The 27,538-nt window shown below is 39.1% G+C and overlaps 2 protein-coding genes across 3 annotated transcripts in view; one reads left to right on the top strand and one right to left on the bottom strand.

The window, feature by feature from the left end:
• LOC132197271 (dedicator of cytokinesis protein 3) overlaps positions 1-27,538 on the bottom strand; it is a 37,372-nt gene that overhangs the window by 3,124 nt on the left and 6,710 nt on the right. The window contains exons 2-30 of one of the 2 annotated variants that reach the window (XM_059620440.1): positions 21,868-21,951; positions 21,764-21,804; positions 21,646-21,701; positions 21,494-21,590; positions 20,840-20,988; positions 5,696-5,780; positions 5,573-5,608; positions 5,350-5,510; positions 5,208-5,289; positions 4,693-4,905; positions 4,535-4,634; positions 4,349-4,481; positions 4,175-4,289; positions 3,953-4,115; positions 3,628-3,900; positions 3,272-3,563; positions 2,971-3,214; positions 2,729-2,915; positions 2,524-2,672; positions 2,368-2,469; positions 2,027-2,311; positions 1,814-1,973; positions 1,520-1,754; positions 1,349-1,366; positions 1,017-1,179; positions 718-960; positions 469-663; positions 278-419; positions 45-217 (exon numbers count right to left, since the gene is read on the bottom strand). In XM_059620440.1, coding sequence (XP_059476423.1) covers positions 45-217; positions 278-419; positions 469-663; positions 718-960; positions 1,017-1,179; positions 1,349-1,366; positions 1,520-1,754; positions 1,814-1,973; positions 2,027-2,311; positions 2,368-2,469; positions 2,524-2,672; positions 2,729-2,915; positions 2,971-3,214; positions 3,272-3,563; positions 3,628-3,900; positions 3,953-4,115; positions 4,175-4,289; positions 4,349-4,481; positions 4,535-4,634; positions 4,693-4,905; positions 5,208-5,289; positions 5,350-5,510; positions 5,573-5,608; positions 5,696-5,780; positions 20,840-20,988; positions 21,494-21,590; positions 21,646-21,701; positions 21,764-21,804; positions 21,868-21,951 — 4,376 coding nt within the window. The remainder of the gene's footprint in view (positions 1-44; positions 218-277; positions 420-468; positions 664-717; positions 961-1,016; positions 1,180-1,348; positions 1,367-1,519; positions 1,755-1,813; positions 1,974-2,026; positions 2,312-2,367; positions 2,470-2,523; positions 2,673-2,728; positions 2,916-2,970; positions 3,215-3,271; positions 3,564-3,627; positions 3,901-3,952; positions 4,116-4,174; positions 4,290-4,348; positions 4,482-4,534; positions 4,635-4,692; positions 4,906-5,207; positions 5,290-5,349; positions 5,511-5,572; positions 5,609-5,695; positions 5,781-20,839; positions 20,989-21,493; positions 21,591-21,645; positions 21,702-21,763; positions 21,805-21,867; positions 21,952-27,538) is intronic. The other variant, XM_059620441.1, reaches the window with a different exon arrangement.
• Positions 14,020-19,891, top strand: LOC132197219 (innexin inx3). Its single transcript, XM_059620355.1, has 6 exons — positions 14,020-14,345; positions 15,654-15,939; positions 17,014-17,114; positions 17,289-17,492; positions 18,143-18,329; positions 18,479-19,891. Exons 2-6 carry the CDS (start codon positions 15,666-15,668, stop codon positions 18,916-18,918), a joined length of 1,206 nt encoding a protein of 401 aa, XP_059476338.1. The 5' UTR covers positions 14,020-14,345; positions 15,654-15,665; the 3' UTR covers positions 18,919-19,891.

The following is a 27,538-nucleotide window of genomic DNA, read 5'->3' as shown; positions in this document are numbered from 1 at the left end:
TTGTTTTTATTATCCTCAATTTTTTTTATTTCTATTAAAATTACCTTAAATTCATTGTCCTTGTGAATAGGACCTTTGTGGACTGGCCTGTCGGACTGGAACTTCTTGATCATGTTAACCTGGTAGAAACTGGCTATTTTTTCAGGGACTGGGAACATTCCCTTGGAGAATACAGACTCGTTGTCGGAAAGAGGTTTCACATTGCAAATTTGAATGTCTGAAAATTAAAAAAAAAAATACATAAATAAAGACTTTTCAATACTAAATGCTTGCGTACATTGTCCGTCAGAATTGACTATGTTGTCTTCAGGTAGGGTGTTTTTCATGAGTATCTGCGCTGATGGAAATTCAGTCTGTAGGCGTTGGGTAAAAGCCCCAATACGCTCATACTCCAGTCCACGGTATACGAAAACTTTGTTCTAAAAAATCTGGTTATTAAACAAAAATTTCTCGCAAAATTTAAATTACCCTGACAAAAAGTGGGAAACTCAGTCCATAAAATCCGACACGGAAATATTCAGGCTCAGGTCTCAGTTGCATCAAAATGTTATCAAAGAATTTGGCTTGTGTGTTAAGAATGTGGCTCAATTTTGAGTAATCAAAAAGTCTGTACTCGTAAAGTTCAGCCAGCTCCTTGCACAGGGGTATTCCTTGTTCCCAGCACTAGCAAATAAATCAGTTGAAAATTCAAATAAAAAAGAAAAAAAAATAGCATACCTTTCCCTTGTCAAAGTAATGGACAATCTTCCTGTAGATCATCTCTTTTCTTTGCCATTCTGGTTGTGCTGGAAAGTGTGGAGAAGCTGGCAAAGGATTCATGCCCCAGGTAAGCTGGTCAGCATACAGCTTCATGGTGAAACCAGCCTCGGAGAAGTTCTCGGCTGCCAGGTGAAGGTCGTGCAACTTATGGATGTATCGAATGTACATCTCTTTCCTGTCAATCTCGTTCTTGTAGAAATTCTGAAATAATTTTTTTTTATAATTAAATTTTAACTTCAAAATATAACAAGTCTTACCAATAGATTATAAGTGCAGGACATGCGCTTGTCCCTATTTTCGTCTCCTTGAATAACAGAGCGGTAGTCAAGAAGTCTTTCAAGGAGTCTTGTTACAGAGCTGATGAAAGCAGCTCCGCTGTCTCTCCATGCAGGGTCCTCAGATTGCACTCGATCCAATAAGCTACAGAGTAATTTTTGTTTAAATAACAAAATTATTTAAAAACTATGTTTGGCAAATTAATAATAAAAAGGTTCAGAGGAAAAGTGGTTTAGAGGTGCACTAAAAATAAAAACGCCATGCCAAAAGCAACAGAAATGTGATGTTATGAATCACACTTGATGTTACTTACACTGCACTAAGGTGCTCCCTAAAAGTTGCATGTGAAATGAAGTTGGCCATGAGAAGAATGAGAGGTTAGTAAATTGCGATTAGTATATTTCAGCTAAGCACCCTATTGCTAAATTTCTAGTGTTTGGCCTAAACTTTTGATATTTTCTCCAATGGAATTATAATATCTTACATTGTGTTGAAAAGCTGTCTGTACTCGTCGTCGCCTTTATTTTCGCTGATCAATAAATCTAATTTGTCTATCAGCTCTGACTCGACTTGCTTGAAATTCCCTCTAGCTCGCTGTTCGACCTCCATCATGTCAAAAAATATTCTCAAAGTGGCTTTCCTCAGCTCAGGTTCAGGTACTAAAGTGACCTCCATGAAAGGGCCAACCATGCTGGGAATAAATGCAATCTTGTGCTCGCCTGGTAAATAAGAATTTATGAAATTCTTGAAACAATACAACAATATTTGAACTTATTACCCAGCGTTGACCACATTTCCAGGATTTGGAATCCCATTACGACCCTCAGGTCTGAATAGCGAATCACCACCTTGTTCCTTTTCACTTCACTGAACTGCTCCAGCTGAAGGGCCGGCTGCGTTAGAAAACTGACGGCCAGGTTGAAATAATTGGTCCAGAGCTAAATAAATGGCATTAAAATTCGAGCTTTGTTCTGTAAAACTGAATATGTACCTGGTGATCAAATGCGTGTCTATCTGCCAAAAATCTGTTTGTCAGTGGAAACGAAAACTCCTTAAGGGCCTCGAGCATGACTAGATTGGTTTCTGCCTTCATCACAAACCAGTCTTGGGGAAACACGTCCTGTTTCACCAAGTCCCGGAAAACAAGGAACAAACGCAGAAGGAAATCTTTGAGTGGCTTTGTCGACTCTCTGGAGGAAAGCTCAGCCCAAATGAGTCGATAGTGCGACGTCTCCATCAATTGTAAAATTCCAACCAGACATGCAACCAAATAGCCCTAAAATTTAATAATCGTAAGTAAATTGGGTTAAGTTGCTAAAAGTGGTCTCTTACTACAACTGTGGCTGTTCGATCCAAAATAATAAGCACTGTCTGAAGGAGCATGTCCAAGATTGAAATGCAGATTATTTCCATGTCATGGTGCAAAACATTAGTCTAAGGAAAATAATTTTTTTAGAATAAAAATGCGTCAAAAGAGTTGAGATTTACCTTCCCTGCTGCAATCTGAGATTCTCGCTGCTTAAACAGATATGAAGTGATATCTGCCAAAATATCAGAGCTCAGTTTTAGCTCATTCCTTTGGGCCAAGTGGGGCCTCAAATGAGTGCAGGTAGCAGATAAAAGTAGGCTTCGGGATTCTAAAATGTTGATTTTGTGAATAAATAAGAAACTTCAAAACAAATTTTTATCAAACCGCTGTCATGGAAGAGTTTGCTTGTCACTAGATGCCTGATTGCTGTAAGCTTGGCCTGGGCCAACTGAGGAGGTAGATCGCGAGGAAGACTAGCCAACATTGCCGTTGCCAACTGGGTGCATTCAATTGTAGGCAAAACCTGCTGGAGCTGCTCATATACTGGACTGATGTTGGTCAGCAGAGAAATCTATGTTACAAACAATTTATAAAATTGTATTTTTTGAGTATCAGAAATTTTGTACTTGTGTTGGAAGAATAACTTCTCCAGGTTGGCTTAGCATTTTGTTAATAGCTGCAAACACACTAAGAAGGTCCTTTTTAAAGTTTTCCTCATATTGGCACCCGGTTGCTCTGGCAAAAAGCAGCCTGGACTGAATGATGAATTTAAAAATGTATTCTAGGGAACGGAATATTTTCTGGATGGGTTCCTGTGAATCTGTAGTCTGGGCTAAGTCTGCACTTTGCTGCACATGACTCAACAAGCCCCTGAAATGCGTGTGGAAAATTATTATCTTAATTTTTTGTTTTAATAATCACAATTACTTGTAAACTAATGCAGCAGCAAAGTGGCCTGTAATGTAGGCGTCCATGACTGGCTTGAAGTGCTCAAATTTTGTGTCTTCCAACAAGCTGAAAATGCTAACAAGAACGTGGAAAACCAAATAAGAGTGTGCTGTGGAGCTTCCGTCTTCGGTGGAGAACATGGAAAACAAGGCGTCCAAGACATCCTGCAAAAACTTGACCAACTCCTCTCCATTCAGTTTCAAAACTCCATCGAGCGCCTCTTTTATATTGTTAGGATGCGCTTTCCATTGCAGAAGAGCAAGAAGATCATCTACAAGTTAAATTGATTTTAAAATATTATATTGCCTTTTCACAATAAAATATAAAAATTCTACCATTTTGAGTTAGTTTTGTAGAGCACAAGAGAGTGCGGACGCAGACAACTTCTTTAGTGGACCGTCCGAAGGGTGACGGCACATCCTGGATGCCTGGAATTGGATCCCAAGCGCCAATGGGCAAGTTCAGATAAACAGCAGGATCCAGCCTGCCCTTATCTTCACACTTGTAAATGTAGAGTTCGTGGAGACCGTCATGAATAGTAGCGCCTCCGTCGACCATCAGCCGGAAGAATGAGAAGCCAAAGAGCTTCTTGTCAGTCTTATCTCGAGCTGAAATCAATTTTAAATTTGTTGGAATAAATTTGAAATTTTTTTAATTTACTTGAGCAGTGCCGGAATTCCAATCGAACATGTGCGCCGTAAAACCTATCGATTGGCACTGCCAGTCTGATTGTTTCAGCCCACCAGGGGGAATTGTGGTGATAGATCACCACCGACTGATAGTAACTGGAGCCATCCATTCCCGATGCACCAAACAGAGTGTCCTACGCTCCACAAATAAACTTTTAGAACCACAGTTACAATATTCAAGGAAAATACTTACATCTAGCAATTTTCCAGTGTTGTCCAGAACCAGGACAGTCACTTCAATATTTTTGCCTGTAGATTTTCCGCCCCTCTCAAACTCACCTCTCTCAAGAATCAGGTACAGGTCATTTCTAAAAAGATGGGATTTTTAATTTATTTCAAAAAAATTAAACTATTTTAAAACCTCTACCTAACATCTCCTGGCATAATGACATCTGCGAATCCCAGTTTTCTTGTGACAGCCATATTTTTTAGAAGAAGAGCATTGTCCTCTTTCACTTGAGGAAGTTCGCCATGCAGCAGTTTTAGGGAAACATCAATGCCTGCGAATGCCAACATTTACTCTAGAATCAAATATATATTTTTTTTCTCTCACCATAGTTGCCTTGTCCAGAGACGGGACTGAACTTATTGCTTTGCTTTTTGATAATGAACTCGTGCAATGTGTGAAAATCTTTCTCCTCGCACTGGTAGACCTGCGGTAATAATTCAAAGTCAATCACAAAAGCAATTACAAAAAGCACAGCGTCATGCCTTGAACGAGAATTCCTGGTCAAGATCTTGAGGAGTCGTCTGCTCCCTCTCCTTGTGGAGGAATTCGCTGATGTTGAGAACGGCCACACCGTACGGCCGCCGGTACAGTTGGGGCAATTTATGCTTGGCCGAGTCAGAGAGCAGCATCCGGCCCACCCGCATCACATGGGCCACCACAACTATGTCGCGGTTCAGGTCAGATGTGCCCAGGTCCTGTCAACAAAATTATTCTTTGCCTTTAAAAGACCACATGGGGCAAAATAGTTAAAAAGGTGAAAGAGTTACAAAGAAATAATTAAAAAAAAACATTTGCAAGATAAAATAATAATAATAATAATACTATTAATAATAATATTTTTTTTTGTAAAATAAAAATTACCAAATCCGAGTTTCTGCAAATAATTAAAATATTTAAAAATTTCAATCAAGTGTAAAATATTTAAGTTGACAAGCTCATTAAATTAGGGTTTAATTGATTATTAAAAAACTAATAATATTCAGTAATGAAATCTTACCGTGAAAATGGTGCAGTTGCTGTGCAGCCTCTCGACATAGCTGGAGAAGCCCTCCTTGGAGATTTTGACGAGGAATCTCTCACTATGGGAACACACACAACGCATTACTGCCCTGATCGGCGGCCACACCCTTGATAAGTACCTGATGTAGGCGGCTCGCTTGGTGTCGTACAGTGAGAAGAAGATCTCAATGTCCTCGCCCACGTTGAGCCGAAAGTCGCGCATGCAAAAGTACAAGTGGTGGGTCAGCACCCGCTTCAGCGCCCCGGGCCCCTCGCGCGGACGACGGACGGTGCCGCGCGCCTACACACAAAAACGCAATCAGACCAACCTTTAAGGTCGCTCACCAAATTGATTCAACTCACCGATGCACCTTGGGAACTCTCGGAACTCTGCACGTGCTGAAGTGGAAATAGCATTATTTGATCAATTATGAAAGTGTTCTTGTGATAAAGAAAATGTGCAAATAAATTTATTTTAGAACTCACCACTTGATGAAGCTCGACAATGCTCATTGTTGTCGGGTCCACCATTAGGGCGCCCACTCTTGGTACTAAATCCAGTCCAAGTTTTCTGCAACACAGATAAAAAAAAACATATTTAATTTGTAATAAAATTAATCTCGGCAAATGATTGCAACTTATAAACTTGATCAATGCTTTCTCTACAAAAAAAAACTAATTTCCCGTATATTTCAATAAAACAAAATACTTAAAATGATGTTTTAATTTTGCTTATACCAAAACAATTGAATACTTTGCTTTTTTATCATATTCTCTTGTGAATAATATTTCACAATTTTATATGATAGAGAAAAATAAATTCAATTAATAAGCTATAAAGTAGAATAAAATTTGTACAGTAAAAATGGTTGCTAATGTTTGTATGTTTAATGCCACAAATGTTTTCAACACTACGCTCCAGCAGTTTTGATTCTGACAATAATCAATCGTCTAATCCCTCATGCTTGCAGCTTAAATAAAGTGTTGAAACGCAAAGATGAATGTGGAGTTAGATCAAAATAAAATTCCTTGGTCATTCGGGCTTGAAACAATAAAATACTAGAAATAATCTTAATGACGTTTTCACTTTTTCAGCCCAGTTATTTATATGTCAATTCGGTAAACCGTCAATTCAAATTACCATACTACTGTATTGAAATCTGTATGTAATACAATTTAAAAAATAAGCTGTCCTTATTACTTCCATATTTAAATATTTTTTAACCATTTTTGGATTTTTTTAATATTTTTTTATTATTATTTTCTATTAATTTAATTTTCATTTCGTACATTTATTCTACTTCAGTTTAGTTAATAAAAAATTGTTTGAATGAAAGGCATTCTTTAATCGCAGCACCACGCTTGTTTCTTTCGGCACCAGACTAATTTTCGTATGGTTAAACGAAGTTTTCCGAAGGGTGTAATTAAGTCGGCATTCGCTGCTGTTTAAGGGCCGTGGCTAGTTAGGAGATGAAGCATGGGGGCCATTATTCTAATGTCGCTTGCCAGGGCTACTGCCGTTGCTGCTCGCCCAGGGTCCGTCCAAATGGGAAGGTATGCGTAGCGCGGTGGACCGTGCCCGCGGGCCACGAGCTGAGCCTCATCTCTGGGCTGACGAGAGCGCTGCCGAGAGGATGACGAGGTGGAATATTTTATCCTCGGCAGCAGCCAGACCGATTCTTCTTTTCTTTTTCCATTGCACTGCTCGAGACGCAGAGCGGAGAATCCGGTCTGCCGCAGAGAGTCTTATTTTTATTCTCTTTTTTAACGCTCCTCGCATGTGCTGGAAAATGTGCGCGTCGGTCACGATTATTGAATCAAAGCCGCGGGGATTTCGTTTTCACTGCGTCGTTGCGTTTCACGCAATAATCTATCCAAACAATAAAACCAACTGCGTTTTGGTTGAAACCGAAGCGCCGAAGAGAATAACCGCAGGCACCGCCACCAAATTCCAGCCGCTTAATTTCGAGACATGCGATCTTTTGGAAAAAATAAAACGTTTCAACAGAACGTGCGTGTTGTCACTTTCGACGCAGAATATATTCAAACTAATTCGTTCTAATCTTTGCAAAAAGAGATGTATATAAAAAAACCTTTGAGACGGAGGGGCTAACTTAATTGCTGAGACGCTTCGGTCGACATACGTGAGTTAAATATTGAAAACTCCCAACCTCGACCTGTCGCTTAAAAATAAAATATAACTTCCTATGTCGATATAAGGTCATTGCTCTCTAAAGGTATGGTTACATTATTTTACGATGTTTTCAATTTTTTGTCTCTAAGAAAGAGTGGCCAGTTTATTTTATAACAGATCAAACTGCACTTAAAAATTGGCTCTTTGAATTGAAATGATCGGTTGGTCATTTCCACGCAACCAACAATCCCGCCCTCCACAGGTTTCATCTTATGGCTCAGGCATTCCTGCGAGTGACTCATGCGTCCCTGCAGAAAATTTATGTAGCAACCTGCGTTGCTAAACTGGAAAACGCGTCTCGAAGCTTGAAATCTCAAACGAGACTCCTTTTCCTCCTCCATACTTTGGTACTCATTGAAGCGATAACTGATGTGAGGTTTCGGAGGTCTACTGGTCTTGGTAAATTGTATACATACTTTTACAATTTAAAAAAGCAAAATCGTAAATGTTTCTCCGTTAATTTTCAATTAGATTTAGGAGGTTTATAGTCTCCAATTATTCAAAGCAGATTAAACATGTAAAATTTGAACATTAGCAGTTTATTTGATAAATTTTATTTTTAATATTTAAATAAATTTAATTATACAGAACGACATAATTTCTTCAAAAGCAAATTCAAACTGTCGATAGATAGATAATATATTGATATTGCATTATTTCAGTTCATTTCAGTTTTTATCTCTCTAGCTCTTCAAATTCCAAAGACGTTTTCCCATAAAGATTTTTCAGCTAAATCAAGTTTTTATTCTCAATCCTCCTCAGCCATATAAGGTTTCCATAGCGATTCAAACTTGGGTCGTAAATCTAAAGCTCCAATTCGTGACCTCTTCCATTAGTTGAGGTGAAATATGTCCCGAAAATCTCCGTTAGCGCTGGGAAATTCTCCAACTCGCTCGATCGCACGCACACGCCTCGGAGAAAAAGGGCCATACCGATTAAAAACCGATGCACCTGAGGAGGATGCTGGGAATGTGCGTATCATGGAAGCCACGGCGGAGGGCGGCGAGTCGTGGGGCCCGAGTCTGGCCGGCCCCCAACTCGAATGACTCCCCAGGGCCGCACCTGAGCGCTCTCTCAGGGTCAGGCACGACCGCGCGTCCCCCTCCCCGCACCGGCATTCTTGACTCCCTGACTTTCGCACTCGCCGCGCCGCCGAGATAGATCGAGGACCCGCTTGCCTGCTGATGCTATTTCATATATTATGAGTGTGTGCGCGAGGATGATGATTATTATGTGGGGATGAGGCTGTGTTTAATGGCTTGTTCCCACGCCGCGCGCACCAAATCTCTTATTTTTTTTTATTCTATAAGGCTCTCTATATCTTTCTCATTCTGGCGGCGTGTTTTGGGTTTTGGAAAAAAATAAGCGCAATATAAAAGGATGGGCAAGTGATGAAGATCGAGAGAGTCATGTTTTCGCCCTGGGGCTGATCGTTGTTGGGGCAAAGTTATTTTCGGATTAATAACAATCGCATCTGCAGCCTCTCAGCGGGCTGCGAGAGTAATTGATGGCTTTCTGACAAAATGAATCTCGCGCCCAGGTGCGTGACAAACCTCCAAAGTAATGAATAAAAGCTTTTTTATAGTGAGACGATTTTAAGAAGAAAGGTGACGAAACCGGTCAAAAAGTTGTTGCCTCTTAGAGAGGCAGAGCTGGAAATGACATGAATTAATTAAGGGTTGCCTGCTAAATCAATTTACGTTGAAAGACGAGGAGTTGAAAAAGAGGAAAACAGAAAAAAAGAGAGATAGATAGAAACGGACAGACGAGAGAACCCTTTCCCCCACCATCGCTGGAGAGAGATGTTTATTAAAAGCACTGAGATTCCTCTTACCGAGAAAAAGGATAAAAAATGTTAAAAACAAACTGCTCTTGTTCGCCGGGAAAAGGTGTGTGACACTTTTTCGTGTTTGAACTAAGCGTCGTTTTGTTCAGCTTGGTATATCATGACGCTCGCAGTTAGATAAATTTAAAAGGGATTTCTTGTTGATTTGGCCAGAGAAAAAGCAGAGTGCAAAAAAATAATAAAAGTGCAAACTATTCCATTAACGGAATGGACTGGAGAAGAGTTCAAAATAAACCTATTGAATTTCCACAATTTATTGTAATTTATGAGTTGCAAAATTGATGCAAGCAAATTCTTAATTAAATAAAAAAAAATGTGTTTTTTAAATAGAACCATTTTATCAAGACTGTAAGGAAATTATTTAATTTATAAATGAGCAAAAATTTAAAATGTGCAAATGTTGACACACACAAATTTGCTATACCGAATTTTTCCTTTTATGAAACGTGTGACTTCATAAAACAGATTGTCAACACGCAGAGACGGGCAATTAATTTTCACCGTCGGTGAGAATTTCGCGTCGGGCAATTAGCACGAGGCATATTATGTTGGCGGTGCAAAGAGCCAAAAAGGCCCGGCAGCAGCTCCGGAGCAGAAGAAAGAAGAGGCAGCCAGACCGGCAGCACCTTTTGTGTAAAGAAAGAATGTGGCGGCGATTGGCCAGACGTCGGCACACCGGCCGCCGATTGGCCGCCAGGTGCGCCTTGACCCCGGCGACCCCGCGGGCTTCCATTCACCCCGGTTGGGAGCCGGCCAGAGAGTGTGGGTGCACACCCGCATCTCCCGGCCTATTAATGAGCCTGTTAATAAGCACCTTGCGCTTCTTTCCCTCAACGGAGAATCGATCCGGCTCAAAATTGGTTTTCAAATTCCTTTGTGAGATGAAATTGCTTCACTTCTTCTTCTTCTACTTGTTTGTATTATATTATGCTTTACGAGCGTGTGCAGCACGATGTTTTTCTTCTCATTGTGCGATGCCGTCGACGCGATAATCGCTCTTAGCATAAAGGAAAAATAATGAAGCCTATCATTCCAGAAAGAGCAGCCAAAAATTTACTTCAATAATCCGAACTGAACCTTCAAAGAAAGGAGCGGCGAAGAAATAAAAATATTATTTTCCTTTCTTAATATGAAATTATTTTTCAATCCATTTCATTTTTATTTCTACTTTTTGATGAGTTAATTGATTTTATTAAATATTTTAAAATTTCTGTAACGTTGTAAATCATACAATTAATTTTTTTCAATAAAAATTTGGAATTTTTAAGTTAAAAAATTAAATTTTGTATTTAAAAATATTAAGAAAGTTGAACAATTTGTAGAAATTTGTTAACCTGTAGTTGCTTAATCTAAAAACATTATTCAATTTAAAAAATATGTGTTAAGAAATTCCGTGGCAATTTTTGATGATGCTGCAGGTGTCATGTTTCCTGCACTGTGTGTGTCCCGGCGTGAAACCTAATCTGTTTTCGTCCACTTTCCTGTGATGCAACAACTGTCAACTCTTCCACGTTCGCGCCAATGAACTGAAAACCTGCGCCGTTTGTTTTTTAATTCAAGTAAAAATTGCTATATTGTATTTCAACTGAGCGAAATAAAGGTGCAGGTAGATGTGAAGCAGCGGTTCAGACGGCCGCCAGACATGTGGGCACCCACCACACCAATTGACACGTGGTGCCCACACTGGTTCGCGAATAGTCATTTCGCCACCTTTACACATTCGCAACTGGGTGTTGCTCGGCGCCGGAGAGAGGAAAAAATTCGCATGTATATATTCAGGCAAAAGAGATAAAAAATCAAAATCCGCTTCTTTGCGGACGCGCGGCAGCCGAACAATAAAAAGAAATACATATTTGAATTCAGCGGCGGCGGCAACAGCAGGGGGACCTCGAGTAAATCTGATAAATTTCACAAGCGCATGCAAATCGCGAAGAGAACCTTCGTTAAATTTTTTTCCTCTCTCACCGCTCTCGACTTTTTTTCTATTTCATCGCGGCGGCCGGGATTTTTATCCTTTCGGGCACCACCTCAAACTCAAACAAACCGGAGAGCAGGAAAATAAAACAAAAAGAGAGTGTGCGTAACCTGTGCATCTCATTTTCCGTTTTTATCTTCTCAAGATGAGCGGCGCCAACAGGCAAAAAGTCGAGCTCATAATCTCCTGCAGGCTTGACAATATACATTGTGAAATTTGCTTAAGTGCGGAAGGACTCTTATAAATGTTTGGTGTTGTGAAACCTGCCTGAGATTAAATGTGCAAAAAGGCATCCAAGGCGTGGAATTAATCTTACGGGAAAAATTTCAAATTTTTTTTAACGCGATATTTCGAATTATAAATTTTTTGTTGAAAAATTTTCTCAAAAATTCACCATACTAAATCATCCGGGATTTTTGATAAAATATCGTCATTTTTCTGGATTGGTGGTCATTTGTTGTTGTGATAAACTGAACATGTCTGTCATATCAAGATTTGAGTCTTTTTATTTTATAAAAAACGACGAAAACTTTTATAGAACTCCTGCGGATTTCGTAGAATCTTCAGAAGATTTTTTGTCGGTCCAAGAGATATATAAACTGTCCGCGCGCAGCGCAGAAGGAGTCAATCCAATAAAGAGTGGATAAAACGGCGGCGTAAAATATCAAAAAATGCCGCTAGGAAAAAAAGAGTCTCAGAAAAATGGAGAGCTAGCGTGGTGCCATAAAACTGGGAGTGAATCCACCGCAGTGAGAGAGATACATAATATTCTAATAAATCCCGCAGCCGTCTCTCTGCATGCACACAACAAACAGCCAACGGCTCATCAAATGAAACCTTCTTTGCTTTTTGGAATTTTTCTTCTCTTTGGGCCCGTTGTAAAATATTAACAACCGCGAGCGCGCTTATTATAGACGGAGCAGAAGATGATCACCGGCAGCTCTTTTTTTCGGAAAGATTGCGTCCTCGCACGCATGTATTTGGTGAACCACGCAATTCGATCCGACAGCCAAAACCTGATGCTCAGCCACGTTCAGGCATAAAAACGAGCGAGGCAAAAATAATTGTGCTTTTATGAAGCAGAGTGAAACTGATGCTCAGCCATTGCAAGCAGGGGGAACTTTGCAATTTTTATACAGCTGGGCGTGTTTCGCCTACAAACTCAACTCTAGGAGGAAAGATTTAAGCTGAAGGAAAAATATGATAATATTCAACATTTTTTTTTTAATATTAACTATGATTTCAGGAGCCTTAGCAGCCTAACAATGAAAAAGACGGACTTGTGTAAATGGAAATGATCTTATGATGAAATGTAGATTTATTCTTATTTTTTCCAATTTTTATTGTTTTAGTAAACCGACAGAAAAATATAAAAAGTAAAGAGGAAAAACTTAAATTTAACAATGTAAACAATGAAATAATTAAGTGCTTAGCTGATTTGAATTTTTTGTTAATTCTTGACATTTATGAATGACAATTAAAGAATTTCCATGCGGCGTAAATTTCAACTTTGGTCTACCACAAGGGAGCGGGTGAAAGGATTTGCCTTCCGGAATACGTAACAGGATACTAACATGTCATAATGACGAAAGTGAGTAAGAAAGTTCCAGCTGCATCATTTGGACACAATCAAATTCCCCACCGGTGGAGATGCTGCGATTTTCGTCTGCCGCAGTCTCGGCCAATAAAAATGAGATCATCATCGAGAAAATCTACATTAAGAGTCATAAATCGACCGGCCGGTCGGTCGGACCTGCTCCGTCTTTCTCTCTATCTCACGTAATAATAAATGATGGAAGCAATGTTGCCAGGTATGAACAGGTGTAAAAATAAATAACGAAATGAGCAAGAAAGGCAGCGGCGCGTATGCATGCGCGGCACTTCATGCAAGCACCTTGCGGAGGAAAAAAATCATCAGCGTTAGGGAGGAGAAAGAAAAATCCAAAGGAAGAATGGAGAGGCCGAGAGCCAGCGTTGTCAGACTAGAAAAAAATATATCATCATCATCATCTCTCCACAGCGCTATTTTATTTTCCTCCGCGGCTTTTAATCGCCCGTTTTAGTGCAACCTGCATTCACGCTTTTTGCTGCTGGATTTCGGTTCAGGGCAACGCAGGTAGATGAAACTTGAGCCGCGGTTTCCATCAAAATAAACTGAGTGAGAGATGGAGGCCAGAGCAAAAAAAATTTTTTTTTGTTCTGGGCATTGCAAAAGAGAACTTCAATTTTTCATCGGAATTTAGGTAATCAAAATTGGATAATTTAGTGAGTTCGATCCTAAAATAACCAATAGAGCTAAAAAATTCTGTAAGCAAATCATGTTTTGATCAAAATAGTTGATACATTTTGCAAGTATTTCGTCATAGTTAAATCAAGATTTTAAAATGCTTCAATTAAAATTTAAAAACATTAGGCGTGGTTTCTAAATCTATTTTTCTTTAAATTAATCTATTATATACAGTTTTTAAGTGCAAGCTGATGGGATCAAAGGGACAAGGACACTTTCTATTGAGATGTATGCAGCCGGCCTGCATTTGGGAACAAGCGTGTTGCATAACTTCCAAATTCCCAGGTTTCTGAGTGGAGTTCTCAGTGATTTTGATTTTTCGGGCAATTTACAGAGCCAAAATTGCTTTTTGAGGGAATTGCCCGGTGTGGTGGAAGGAAACCGGTGAAAAAGGTCGGTTGCCTTTGCGTGCAGCGAGTCCCTGCTTTCGGTGATGGAGGCGAGCGAAAGAAATCCCCACTCTGTCGGGCAGCCACACAACGCGCCTCGGCTTTAGCGGCAGCTCTCGCTGGAGGCACTTGGTTCGTTTTCAGTGAGAGATTCATCCGCTCGTAGCCAGCATCCAGCTCCAGCAGGAGGAGAATACCAAGCAGTACACATTTATTCAGCGCAAAACCTGTTGTGTTCACTTTTGGTTCAACAAGTGGTGGTGGTGGTGGTGTGGCGTGGCTGGTGCTTGGTCAGCTCATACAGTCTCCGATCGCTCTTTCGCGAGACATAATATGCCAGTGAATTTAGAATGATATAAGCGCGAGTCTCAGTTCTAAGTGAAACAACCCCGTGAAAAACACCGCACTTGGACGGAAACTGTTTGGATTTAACTGCGAGCGACAGGTAATTTTTTTCTCCTCCAGCTTCGGTTGGGGCAGGCAGGTGCGTCAATTGAGTGACGGCGGCGCGGATCGGTATCGATCGCAGCCATTAATTTTGATCCCTTTTCATTAAGTTACGTGCATTCAATATCATTTGGGCAGGGTGATTGTTGCGGGAATTGAAATCACCAGGGACGAATTTTCAGGTCGAAACGTGGCTTCTGCGGCTACTTTCTAAAGATACACCGTAATTGCGACTCTTCATGCATGATCATAGGGTATGTTGGTAGCAGAATCCAATAAGAAATTTTAACCGCTTAGAAAAATTTTCAAGAAAAATTTTATTTATTTCTCACTACTCGGAATTAAGAAATTAAAAGCGGCTAAAGGACATGAGGAAAATTAAACATCATCAAATGACTCAATCTTAATGATTCAGCAAAGCTACGGGCGGATTTGTTTGAAATTCCATTTTTCTCACTATAGCTGTTTTTAAAGTTTTGGAATTTTTATATTATTAGTATTTAATTTTTACATTTTAAACTTTGTATTCAAGCCAAGAAATTTACCTGCACCTCATATAAAAACACAACAAAAGAACCGTGTTTCTTATCACTTATCAGTCACAGACAATTATTATTGTGCACGTTTTCCGCCTCCTGCATTTTGTATGCTACTCGGCAGAAAAGCTACTTCGAAATACCACAGACGAGGGGACTGTTTTTTTCTCATAAACAGCTCCTGCTGCGATCCAGCTTGCCGGTGTGTCAAACGGCTTCTTTCTGACCGCAAGTGTAAAAATTATTAATTAACGAGCCCGCCAGAGAGAGAGAGACCGCTTTAAAAATAAATTAGTTGACTAAATCACTATTTCAATCAGCGTGATCGCGGTTTTTTGTTATTTTGTGACTTAGTGGTCACGCACGTGTTTCTTTTTCCTTATAAAGAGGCAAATTTAATGCTAGCTGAGATTTTCAGACTAATTCGCACGAGATACACCCATAAAGGAGTGGCGAAATGTCTGGCTCAGTTCGCAGATCTGATCGCGGGCAATTAAGTAATAAAATGATGTCCAAGCGCTTCTTTTTTACCGAGAGAGCAGCCATGTTTGTTCGCAGCAACAATCACGCACTTCTATCCGCAGGAAACATATTTTGGTTTACATGGCCACCGACTCGAAAAATCGTCACTGGGGATATTTGTTTACTTGTTAGTTGCCCACTTTCTGAACTATGAAGTGGAGCTCTAGAAGAGTACGGGAAAATTATATCGTTTCAGTTAGTTTTTTTCTTTTGAATAATATTTTTTAAATTAAAAATTGGATTTTCAGCGGTGAGGAAAGATGGCAGTGATTGGGTTGGCGTCGGCGGTGGCCGGATTTGTCAAGATTCGCCACCTGGTCGACAAGGCCGTCATCGACAACGCCATTTTTCGCATGCACTACAGAGTGACTTCGGCCATTCTGTTCCTCAGCTGTGTCATCGTCACCGCCAACAACCTGATTGGCGACCCTATCAACTGCATTGGCGACGGCGCCATCGACAGGCACGTCATCAACACCTACTGCTGGATCACTTACACCTTCACCATGCCCAGCCACAGGGACAAACCCATAGGTAAGTTCCCATTTCATTTATTATTATTTTTTTAATTTTTAATTTTCCTCCTTCGCAAAATGACTAAAATCCAACTCTGTCCTTGAAAACGTTGCATGTACAGTAAAAAAGAGCCATTCACACAGAGCGTGTGCTCAGCTGTAATATCAAACTCGCGCGAAAAGAAAGAGCTCGAAAAGGAAGTGAAATGATTAAGAAAAAAAACTGCTTCAAGCATGTTCATAGCAGAAAGTGGGTGTTAACCTCACCATAACGTGACCTTCACCAACCGCGGTTGAAGTCAAGTGATAACGGAAATAAAATTCAAATACTTTTAAGTAATTTGGAAGTGATCAGAGCATTTTTGAAACATTTGCAATTAAATTTCCAAAATAATCTTTAAAAAATATTAAATTTCGTATTCACATTACATTTTTACTGCGCCAGTTTTTAAATTATAAAATCCCCTTCCATTCTTTGAATACATAAATTATCGTCTAAAAAACAATAATAAATTCGACTAAAGAACACCAATCACGTCTGAGGCGGTGTTTTATTTTCTGAATTAACAGAGTCGATGGCCCGCCACCTTGTTCTAGCATCGGTGCGGCTATAACTTTATAACTGTTAGTTCGGTAGCTGATAAATAATGTATTGGGCTCGCTGCTGTATGTTTTATTTCGTTTCCTCGGCCGAAAACAGCGACCCCACATGCTAACACGACCAAGAACAATAGGCTCTTGCGGCGAAGGAAATGATGAAAAAATGCGCTGCACAGGAAGAGCATTAAAAAAACGTGAGAGAAAATAAAACAACGCGGACTACACAAAAGCGAGCATAACCAACGGAATGTATAATTTCTGCTGGCTGAGCTTGAAATTGAATCCTGTGCAATAATGATAATTAACCAAAGAATAAGAATTTGCATTGGAATTTCAAATTAGAATAAAAGAGTTATTCGACATTTGACAGGCTTAACTTGAGTTCAAGGTTTCAAGTTAACAAAGCGAATGAGGATAATAATAATAATAATAAAAGACATCTTAACACCATATACATCTTAATCTCATCTTAATTGCAACGACTTATTTTCAGGATCACACGTCGCCTATCCGGGCGTGGGCCCCGTAATTCCGGGAGAAGAGCCTATCTATCACTCATACTATCAGTGGGTGCCGTTTGTCCTTTTTTTCCAGGTAAAATTAAATTTTATTTTTAAAGTTTCAAGTGAAATTGTAAAACGCAATCACGTCCTTATCGCAAACACCATCGAAATTATTGAAGAGTCGCTGAATTTATAAATTTTTCACACGCGGCTCGATCTGTTGAAGTTAATTTTGGCGCCGAGACTGAAGTCAAGGATTTTTCAGGGCATTCTTTTTTACGGGCCGCACTACATCTGGAAGAACTATGAGGACGGCAAAATGCGCATGTTGACCGAGGGCATGCGAGGCCCCCTGTTCCACAACATCAACTCGGAGGAGCGCATATCCCGGCAGAAAAAAGTGGCCTCTTACATCACTGACTCGCTGCACACCAACAACTACTACTCGAGCTGGTACTTTTTGTGCGAGGTGAGTGAGTTGGAGCTTTCGTAGTCGTCTCTTGTGATGCAAATGACCCGGCCAGAATTGAAATGACCCGTCACTTAACGCACGCGCTGCTGCCGCGTCGACACACGCGGCTTCTTTTTAACTTTAGAATTTATTTTTGATTTGCAACCACACAAAGTTTCTTATCGAAATGATAAAACTCCGCTCCTTAATAGCAGGTGTGCAAGTGCGTTGTTTCAGAGAGAGTTCATTTCAAAGCGATGCACGCTCTCCTTTTGTGAAAAGCGGTGGCGAACGATCTTAATTCCGAAGCAATCAAATCAGCTCGTTGACCTATTAATAGAGCCAGATTATTTTAAATATAAATTTATTACAACGTAGGCCTTAAATGAATCTGAATTAAAAAAGTCCTTGCTTTTAAAAGTTGCATCGTGACCTTCCCCCTTTCCTCTTTGTACAAGAGGAATCATTTCAATTACTACGCAGCGTGGTGCATAAATAACGTGTCAGCTGCACGATTATCCTCAACTCACTGGCGGCTGTCATTGTTTTGCAATTGGCACCATCCTGTATGCTGAACGTGACAGGGGCAAAGGGCTCGTTCGCATCCCAAGAGGCGCCTGTCAGCCGCTTCCGAGACGAGACCAAATAAAATTTATTTCCATTTGCAGTTCTTGAATTTTGTCAACGTGATTGGCAACATCTTTTTCGTGAACCGCTTCCTTGGTGGTGCTTTCCTTGATTACGGCACAGACGTGCTCAGATTCTCGGAACTGGACCAAGAAAACAGGACCGACCCCATGATCGCCGTCTTCCCCAGGGTCACCAAGTGCACTTTCCACAAATACGGCCCTTCGGGTATGCAATTTTTTTTAATGAATTTTTCCTCAGACTTCTCTAAAAATTTGATCACCAAAATAGATTATAATTTAAACCATAAATAGGAAAGCAAGACTAATTTTAAAACTACGTTATTATTTCCAAAATTTATCTTTCTTTCTTTTTAGGCTCAATTCAGCGCCACGACACCCTGTGCATTTTGGCCCTGAACATCTTGAACGAGAAGATCTACATCTTCCTCTGGTTCTGGTTCATCATTCTGGCCGTGTTCACCGCCATTGCCATTGTGTTGAGCGCCGCCGTCATCCTGATGCCCAACATCCGCGAGGCGGTCATCAGGCGCAAGTACAGGCCGCTCAACAACGCCAACAACGTGCCCACCCTGGTGCGTAAGACACAGCTCGGCGACTTCCTGATCGTCTACCTGCTGGGCCAAAACGTGTCGGAAACGGTGTACTCGGAGGTGATGGAAGAGGTGTGCCAGAATTTGGAGAACAACAGCAACGGTCCGCCGCCGTCGGCGATGCTCTCGGCCCCACCCACCGCTCCCCCTGGACTGGAAATGTCCAATTTGTACCCCACTGTAGAAAAACGCACTGATGTCTAATTTTGATCAAATCTGTCGTGGCCATTTATTTCATATTAAAAGGGCGCTGCTATATAGAAATAATATTTTAAATATCAAAAATTATTCAGACGGCTGTCGTCTCGGAAAACTGACTGATGTGTCCGGCCAGGCCAATTGTCTTCGATTAAAATACCAACGGTGCAGTGCACTAGAGTATAAAGAATAATCTAGGTATAATTGATTTTTTTTTCGGTGAAGTATAACCGATTATTTTATTAAAAAAAAAAACTTAAATTCAGTCTTCTTTTGTAGAGGCGTCGGCGTGCAAAGAGAAGTCTTCCAGTTGATCTCAAAATTCTGATTTCGCACCATTGACCAAAATGAAGCTTTCATTGTAATCTTCAAACTGATATCAGTCATTTTTCCGCGCGCAGCTCGCAATCTTTTAATATTATTTTCAGGCCGCTTGACGCAGTGCAATTTTCATTAGAGCTTCTTTTATTTTGCGCTAAGCAAACGGCATGAACTTATACGTAATTAGCGCCCATGATCAATTTAGCCAGACGCGCAGCATCTAATTAACCCAAATGGAGCTCTCGTTTTGTTTATTTAACAATCTCTCTTGTGTCTACTTCCCAATCTGAATATATAAGAGTTTCAACAAGTAAATGCCATTTCTGATTAGCCGGTTCTCTTTCGTATTATTCGTAAATTTGTTATTTTTGTGTCGATTTTTAAGTTAAATTAATTTTAGTATTGATTAGGCAAGAACTGCGAGTTGTGTTCACAATCCTTTGGAGCTAAAGTAAAATGAATGTCGTCGTGTACATAAAAATATGGAAGGAAATTAATCTGTACGTTTGGTGGGAAAGAAATTTACGGTTGTTCGGCGCCATTTCTCGCCAGACAACTCTAACGAAACGATTGTGATTTAGTGATTAGAACGCGAAGTAATAATTGAATATCATGTGCTTAGGTTAAAATGTTTAAATCGAGAGTAAAAATCAATCGATTTATTTTGTGCTGATGCTTGAAAATTTCTATGAAAGATTAAATCATATTTAATTGTATTTCGGTGCGAGATGCAAATAAAATTGTTCAGCAGCTAAAGACTAAGCAAACTGCCCTTTGATTGCCCGACAACTTAGTCCCAATAATTATTCTGCTAATCTGGATGCTGCATTTGCATAGCAAGTGTTTGTTAATTGGAGTTGGAAACTACACGAGCATGGGCGACTTCTGAAGTTGAGCACCGACCCAGACCACCTCTAGTTAGCACGCGATCGTTAAATAATTTCATTAACAGGCTACAATTTTAATTAGGACGTCTAAATTTAATTAAAACGTTCCAAGAGCTGATTTATCTTAATAATATTTTAAACCTTTTTATATTCTTGCCAAATTTTTTTTATAAAATTTATGCAGTCTATAAATATATCTAATTTTGCTCCCTTTTGGAACGTTTAACTTGATAAAACCCTTCTGCTCTGTTAGACAAGCAGTTTATTGGAAGTCGCGTAGAGGAAACATTCTAAAACAGCTTTAGCCCAACGAGAGACGCACAGGACAAGGCCTGCATACAAATTACCCATACAAGTTTGCTTGGCCAGCATCGACCTGTGCGCACAAATGCTCAAAAAAGAAAAGCTGCTGCTGAGAAGGTGAACGATCTTCTCGGCAGGCAACGAGTGGTAGCCCCATTTCATATAAGTGTATGTTTGACGCACAGTGAATAATTTTGTTTTGCAATAATTATTAGTCCTCGGGGTAAATAAATAATTTCTGACGCGAAAGGGGAAAACGTGCAGCCAGACAGTATTTTTAACGGCTAATTTAGTTAATTGCTAAAATTGAGCACTTCCTTTTTTTTTTTTGCTCCTGGCAACTCACTGCATAATCAACATTTAGTATATTTAAAATTAAAAGAATAAATTAAAAGTAAAACTTAAGGATTTCCTACCTGTTGCCCCAATCCACTTTGGATGTGATTTTCAGCTGCAGGGCTCTGACTTGGTCTTGAGTTAAGGTGCCGGTGATCATTTGTCGGCGCCAGTCCAAAAGCTCCCACATCACCTTGCGAAGGGTGGAAAATTTGTAAGACTCCCTCTCCTATAAAAATGGAAAAGGTAAAGAATAAAAAAGTTCAAAATGTTCAAAACATAAAATATGAAAATAATAATCCTGCATACTAAAACAATTTTAATATAAATTCATTTAAAAAGTGAGTGAATTAAGTTGCACAGAGGTATAAAAGAGTACTTTTAAAATATTTAATTGCATAAATTTTCATCATCTTTAAACGATAATTACTAGTTCTCATCTTTAAATTGGCAAAAAATTTTGCCTTTTTATTACAGTATTATACCTGGCAGAGAAAATCAAGCGTATTTAATTTTATTCAAACATTTAATTATTTTGTAGAAAATACTGTATTATTTTCTATAGAACAGCATAATAAGACATCTGCCGAATCAAAGAGGAACTAATCCAAGCGAGTGGCGCGTGGAGCGCCTCCTCGGCAGCCATCTATCGAGATAGCCTCTGTCAACGCTGTTTGCTCTCTCTTGCAAGATACTAGTCACAAAATTCACTCTGTTTGAACAGAGCCACTTACCAAATAGAGTTTCTTCCAAATGTGACCCCATTCTCTCAAGACAAGTGTAACCTCGTTGACCACAGCGTCTTCGAGGGGTGTCACCACCTCGTTGGCTCTGCAAACATCAAAATTCATTAGAGGCCCGTCGTGTTTCACTCTCTCGGGTTTACCCTTCATTTTCCACTCGGCAGGACTTGACGCAGACATATGACGTCGGGAAAATACCCTAGGAAATAAAATTAGGAGATGGTTATTGTCTTTGAAGCAATAACTGTATAAAAAAAATACCTTCAAGCTTCTGTTCTTTGAGCAAAATCCCCTGAACCATCCTGAAAAAAATTGATAGTAAAATTACTTATAAAATATTTTTATTCTTTAAAAAGGCAACAAACCTTCACACTCTTCCAAAATTTGGACAGTGTCGCCAATTTCCAGGGAAAGGCCATATCTTGTGTCACCTTCCCAATTGTAAACGGCTGAAACAAAAATAAATTTACCGTAAAAAATTTGTTGGAATAATATTCAGAGAGGTTTTGTGACAAGTGCAATTTTAGATTAATTTACAACGAATTTTTCAAAATGCGCGTGAAGTTGATTGGAGAGCAACGGCGAGCGCGTAATTGAGTCCGTGTAACTGCATGTGCTATCAATTGCTCATTAAATAATAATTCCTTTGACGAGCTCGCGTGCTCTTCAAACGTAATCGCGGCTTCATTTCAAGTTCAAACGGTCAGACAAAGTCTCAAAGGAAGGATATTACGAAATCAAGTCTAACAAGTCGCAAAAAGGTGAAAACCTCGACAGCTAAATTTGTATGACAAATGATTCAAAGAGGCCGTTGAACTTTCACCAACAGGAGTCCAAAATGTCAAAATCATGGCGCCTCCCGCATCATTTATCCCTTTTCGTGCTTTTAGAAAGTGGATTTTCACGAAAATTCTTCATGTTTTTTGCATAACTAGTATATTAGAGAGTTGATTTGGACACTTTCAGACTCATAACAAGGCACCGCAAAAAAGAGGCATGTGTTTTTGGAGATTAATGAATCTCTCCTTGGGTCTTTGGAGTGGTCATCGTTTGATAAAAAGCTTGTTCGAGTCAAAAGTGAGGGTGCCTGCTGCCACAAAGCAAGGTAAAAATAGAAGGACCGCGTGCTTTCGGTTAATATAATTAAGAAGACGCATCCGGTGATTCCGAGATTAACATAAAACCGTCCACGGGAATATCCTTCAGTCAACTCTAGTAAATAAATCTACTTTTTCCGCTTCATTTTTTCGGCACAAAGAAAAAGAAACTAATAAATTTTATAAAATGAGACGAGCAGTTCTCAAGAAAGCAGGAGAGATTCATTTCCTGTTTTTCAAAGCAAAGTAATTGACCTCATTTACACCCTTACATTTAATTTTCTAACGTCTATTTTACTTTTAATCTGCATTTCAGAGATTTTAACGTAATTCATAATCAATTTTTAATGTAAAGTCTGTTAGATTTTTTTTTTTTAAATATTTAATAACTGCATTTATTTTCATCCATTTCTCATGCATGCAGCAAACTATATTTTGCCATTAGCCTTGATAAATCTGATAAACTTCAACACTTCTGTTTTTTTTTTTTTTTTTTTTTAATATAGGTGCATTCTGCAACTCGTCTCAGAAACAAAATGACAAAACAAAGGGTCGGCGTGTGAAATTAAAGCGACACCATTTGAGTTACGTAAATATGGCTGGAAATGCAGCCAACCAGACTCGGATTTCAATGCCAGCTCGAGACTTACTCGGTTGGAGGCAGCGAGCGTCTCCACGAAGTTTTTCACTCTGCTAAAAGCCTTTTCGCATCTCGCCAGCCAGCAGGCTTGAAAGGAGTGCAAAGTAAAAGGGGTTTGTGTACGTTATTTTCCTTTTTGTTCTCTTTGACGTGTGCGTTTCTTTTTAAAATGAAAAGGTCGCTGGGACGAAATGAATTTTTCACTCCAACAAAGGAAAATTGAAGTTCTAAAAAGATTCATGAGAGCGATACAAAAAAAAAAGATCATGAAAAAAGTTGTGTTTCAATTATCATATTCCAGCTTTTGATTTAAATATAATTTTTTATCTTCAATATAAACTTTGGTTTCCTCCATTTTTTTTTTATTATTATTATTTTTTTTTTAGATTTGATTCGTTCAATTCAGGAATTTCATTTAGCTGTTCTGTTTGGGGTGGCCGGCTGGAGAATGAAAACTAGACCAAAATAATATGACCAGGCACGCAGACACCCGCGTGTCCATCGAATGTCTGACAAATAAACAACCCTTGAAATAGATCTAAGCCAAGACACTGATATTCCCATTCAGAAAAAAAACTAGCGCATCTCTGACTGAATGGTCCTTTGGCCATTTAAAAAATAAAAAATTCAAGTTTAAGAAATTTCATATTTTAGTATTTATACTGTTGTAACATAGGCTCAATAAAAAAATGTTTGGGTGAAGCAAACGACGTGTCGTTTTCATTGTTTCGTTTTGCGTTTTAATCTTCTCTGGCTCCTGAGCACTGCGGGAAGACTTTTGCTGTCACGCGTGGATGCAAAATTGGCGCAGAACCGCGCGTTGGTTATTATTCAGTGGAGTTGTTCGCGTTTATTTACTCGTTGCTCGATTCGCTCAGCTGCACCATTTTAATTATTTAACCCGAAAAAAGAATAACGAGGACTGCGTGAGTGCGCGAGTCGCAGGAGGAAAACAGCACAAAAGCTCTCGATTTATTACGCTTGGCAATTTCGCCATAACGAGAACGGAGCGCAACTCGCAATCCGCGTATATATGCGGAATTTGAATGTTTTATTTGTGCGTTGGACAATGAGTAATGCTCGGCGTGTGGTCTGTGTGCAATGACTCTTTTGTTTTGAAGTCAAGTTCGGCGTTGAAAACGGATTAGATGGAGTGAATAAACTTCAGTCTCACCAATTCAGACCAATCTTCAGTATGTCCAAAGTTTTATGTGGAGGTAAAATAATCTTTAATGTTAATTCAAATTTTTGTGTGTTGTATGGTAATTAAGAAAGGTTCAATATCTTCAAAATGTGTAAACTTGACGCAAATTTTAATCGCAGAAAATTCTTTTACAAAAAATATAAAATAAATTAAATTAAAAGCAACTAACAAATCCTGCTTACATTCCTCTAAATCAATTATTTTTTATTTCAATTTTATCATGAATTATTATATTTTTATTTCAGTTAAAAAAAAAGTGCAAAAGATTATAATCTCCTTTTTTAATTTGGATTTTTTTAATTGAACAATGTAGATTATAAATAAATATAATGATTTTTGATAAAAATGTATTTATAAAAAAATTCCAGACGGGTTAAATAAATAAAACCTGAAGTAACCTTTAAAAAATAAAATTTAATATGTTAATTTATTTATAAGTAAAATCCGCTTTTTCAATTAAACCCCAAGAATTCGGCAAAACCTAGGTAAGGTAGCGTGATTAATGTAAACAATGACGTGAGTTGAAACATTGATTACAACGCGTGTTTACTGCGGAACGCCGTCATTTGACAAGACAGTCTCATTTTCGTCTGGGTGGGAAACTCGCGCAGGAAGGACGGAGATGAATCAAAATCGAAACTGCTGGCGGCAGCAAAGTCACTTGAGAATGTACCTTTCAAGGGAGGAATAAAAGACTCGCTCTCCACACGCGAATCTGCAAACATTTCCGATCCGCAGGCGAGCGAAATTTTGTGCTCAGGCGCGGAGTTTGGAGATGCGTCGGGGCGGTTACGTCATTTGGCGGAGGAAGTGGCCATTGTCTGGTGTCCAATACTTGATGCTGATGAGAAAGACGGGGAATATTAATCTGAAGAGCCCCTCGGCAAACGCGGCCGAGCCGGCCGCGGCCGACCAACTTTTTTATCCTCTCTAGTCGCGAACGGGCGAGTGGCCGGCAGCACAAAACTTGAGAATCTTCCGCCGGTGCGATCGATTAATTCCTCTTCCTGCTGCCCGCGCCCTTCCGCGGACCGCGAGCCGGAAGGAACAATAAAGTAATTTGGCGGCGAAATCACCAAAATCAATTTTCGGGTGCGTTCAGCATGCGAATTTCGCTCCTCTGATGGTGAAATGATGCTGAGATTTTTTTATATTATATAATTTTCTCTCTTCAATATTTTCTACAGACCAGAAAGATTAATTCACCTAAATTATTAAAAAGTCATTAATTGAAAAAAAATCTTTTAAGAAGTAGGTCATACAATTAATTGTGAAATCATTTGTTCAATCCAACAAACAACAACCAATGAATTTTAAATATTAATTTTTATACTTCAAACTAAAATTAGCTTTAAAGGGCATTCATTTGTAAACTAAATTTTATTACAAATCAAATTTTAATAACGCCGTTGAATGTTAAAATAAAAATGACTTCCATATTCAATTATTGGTATTAAAAACTGTGATTTAAAAAATGCTCTTCTTTCAAGCGCAACAAAATTGCGTTAGGATGTCCGGTTAATTAAAATGAGCATGAGTAAAAAAGTTTGTATTTCTAGCAAGAAATGTCTTTCCACCCTTACAAGTTCAATCCTAACGCCACCAAATTAATTACGAAGCGAGACCCAGCACAACTTTTTCCCAAGTGTCGTGTGGAAAGGCTGCGTGATCCACTTGGGGACCGGCGACAGACATTAATTTAGGCGAACGAAAAATGAGGTTTTCGCCAGCGGACGCTGCGTGCCCGGAGGATCTGTTTTGCCAAATTGCAGCAACCGAGCCACCCTCTGGGGGTGTCCGCTCGCTCGCTTGCTCGCCCCTCGACATAAAATTGGTTGTGTGCGTTATTCATTGTGCCGGTCGCTCACAGCGACGAGAAAAAAGAAGCAACAGTGTTCGTGGGCAGGGCGACAAAAGGACGACACGACGTTCGGTCTTTTCAGCTCTTGAAGATGACAAGAAAAGTCGCAAAAATTTTCCAGGGAAATAAAGAACGGTGCGTGCGCGGAAAAAAGCAAGAAGGCTTTGCTTTGCTCTGGGAACGGATTGAAACCATCGCTTTCTTTGTGCTTTTGGGAGCTTGAAAAACGGACGCTATTTATAAATCACCAAATAAATATTGACAAAACAAAAAAACTAAATAAGCACAATTTTACTGGGAAATCAGTTTTTTTTTTAATTATTGCCAAAATTTTTATTCATCCTCATATTCCGTTTATAATTTATATAAAAAAAAAACTTGATTCCTAACCACTTATTTTTAACAAGTTAATTGTTTTTTTTTTAAATTTATTTGGAAACAATACATGATTTTTGGGACGAAAATATTAACTCTGAAGAAAAGTCTTAAAGACCCATTTATTCATATATATTTAACATTTCTTTATGAGAGTTTGATTCACAGCAGCTCAGAATTTATACTTCTTGAACCAATCTCCAGCTGCTAAGGCATAAAAAAATGAATCCTCACGACGTGTCTTATGAGTCATAAAATCTGTCCCCACATCCCTCAATTCCTTCAGTCCCTACCGACAAATCAAATCCAAAAATAAAACACCGCCCCTGCAAACGATATTATTCCTCATTGAGAAAAATTTCCCGATCGCGAATACTGATTTTGACTTTTAAAATTCATAAAAAAAACGTGGCCTATAGGTTGAATAAATTAAACTCTGTTTTTATCACTTTAGTAATTAATTAGTATGCAGCAACCCCTTTACTGTGCACCGACCGAAACAAAATCTTCCTCTTTCTGTTTTTCTGCTTCCTGTCTTTGTTAAATTTCAGCTGCGCCGGGTCGAATTTAATGTTTTGCTGCGAGTGACGCTTGGCAAGGGCGGAATAGTAATAATCGTGATATGCTCTGAGAGACAAACGAGAGTGGCGGCAACTGCTCCCCCGCAGCAAACCCTCATAACGTTCTTTACCATGAAGTACACCAGTTTTTTTTACTCGCAATATAAAAAAAAATTCTGTGTCAAATCAAAGCAAAAGGAATATGTCAAACGTCACTTTTTTAAAATATAGAAAAAAAATGATAGCTTTTTAGATAGTTCTTACAATTAGTATTTGAGTTAATAATTAAAAAATCAAAA

The sequence above is a fragment of the Neocloeon triangulifer genome, unplaced genomic scaffold (genome assembly GCF_031216515.1).
Source record: "Neocloeon triangulifer isolate White Clay Creek 2 clone unplaced genomic scaffold, ASM3121651v1 ptg000012l, whole genome shotgun sequence".
Classification (NCBI taxonomy): Eukaryota; Metazoa; Arthropoda; class Insecta; order Ephemeroptera; family Baetidae; genus Neocloeon; species Neocloeon triangulifer.
The sequence above is the reverse complement of the archived record's forward strand: the minus strand, read 5'-3'. Positions and strand labels throughout refer to the sequence as shown.

Coding starts and splice junctions, on each gene's coding strand:
- LOC132197219 (XM_059620355.1), top strand. CDS start 15,666: ATGGCAGTGATTGGGTTGGCGTCGGCGGTGGCCGGATTTGTCAAGATT. Junction 15,940..17,013: donor CCACAGGGACAAACCCATAG/GTAAGTTCCCAT, acceptor ACTTATTTTCAG/GATCACACGTCGCCTATCCG. Junction 17,115..17,288: donor CGTTTGTCCTTTTTTTCCAG/GTAAAATTAAAT, acceptor AGGATTTTTCAG/GGCATTCTTTTTTACGGGCC.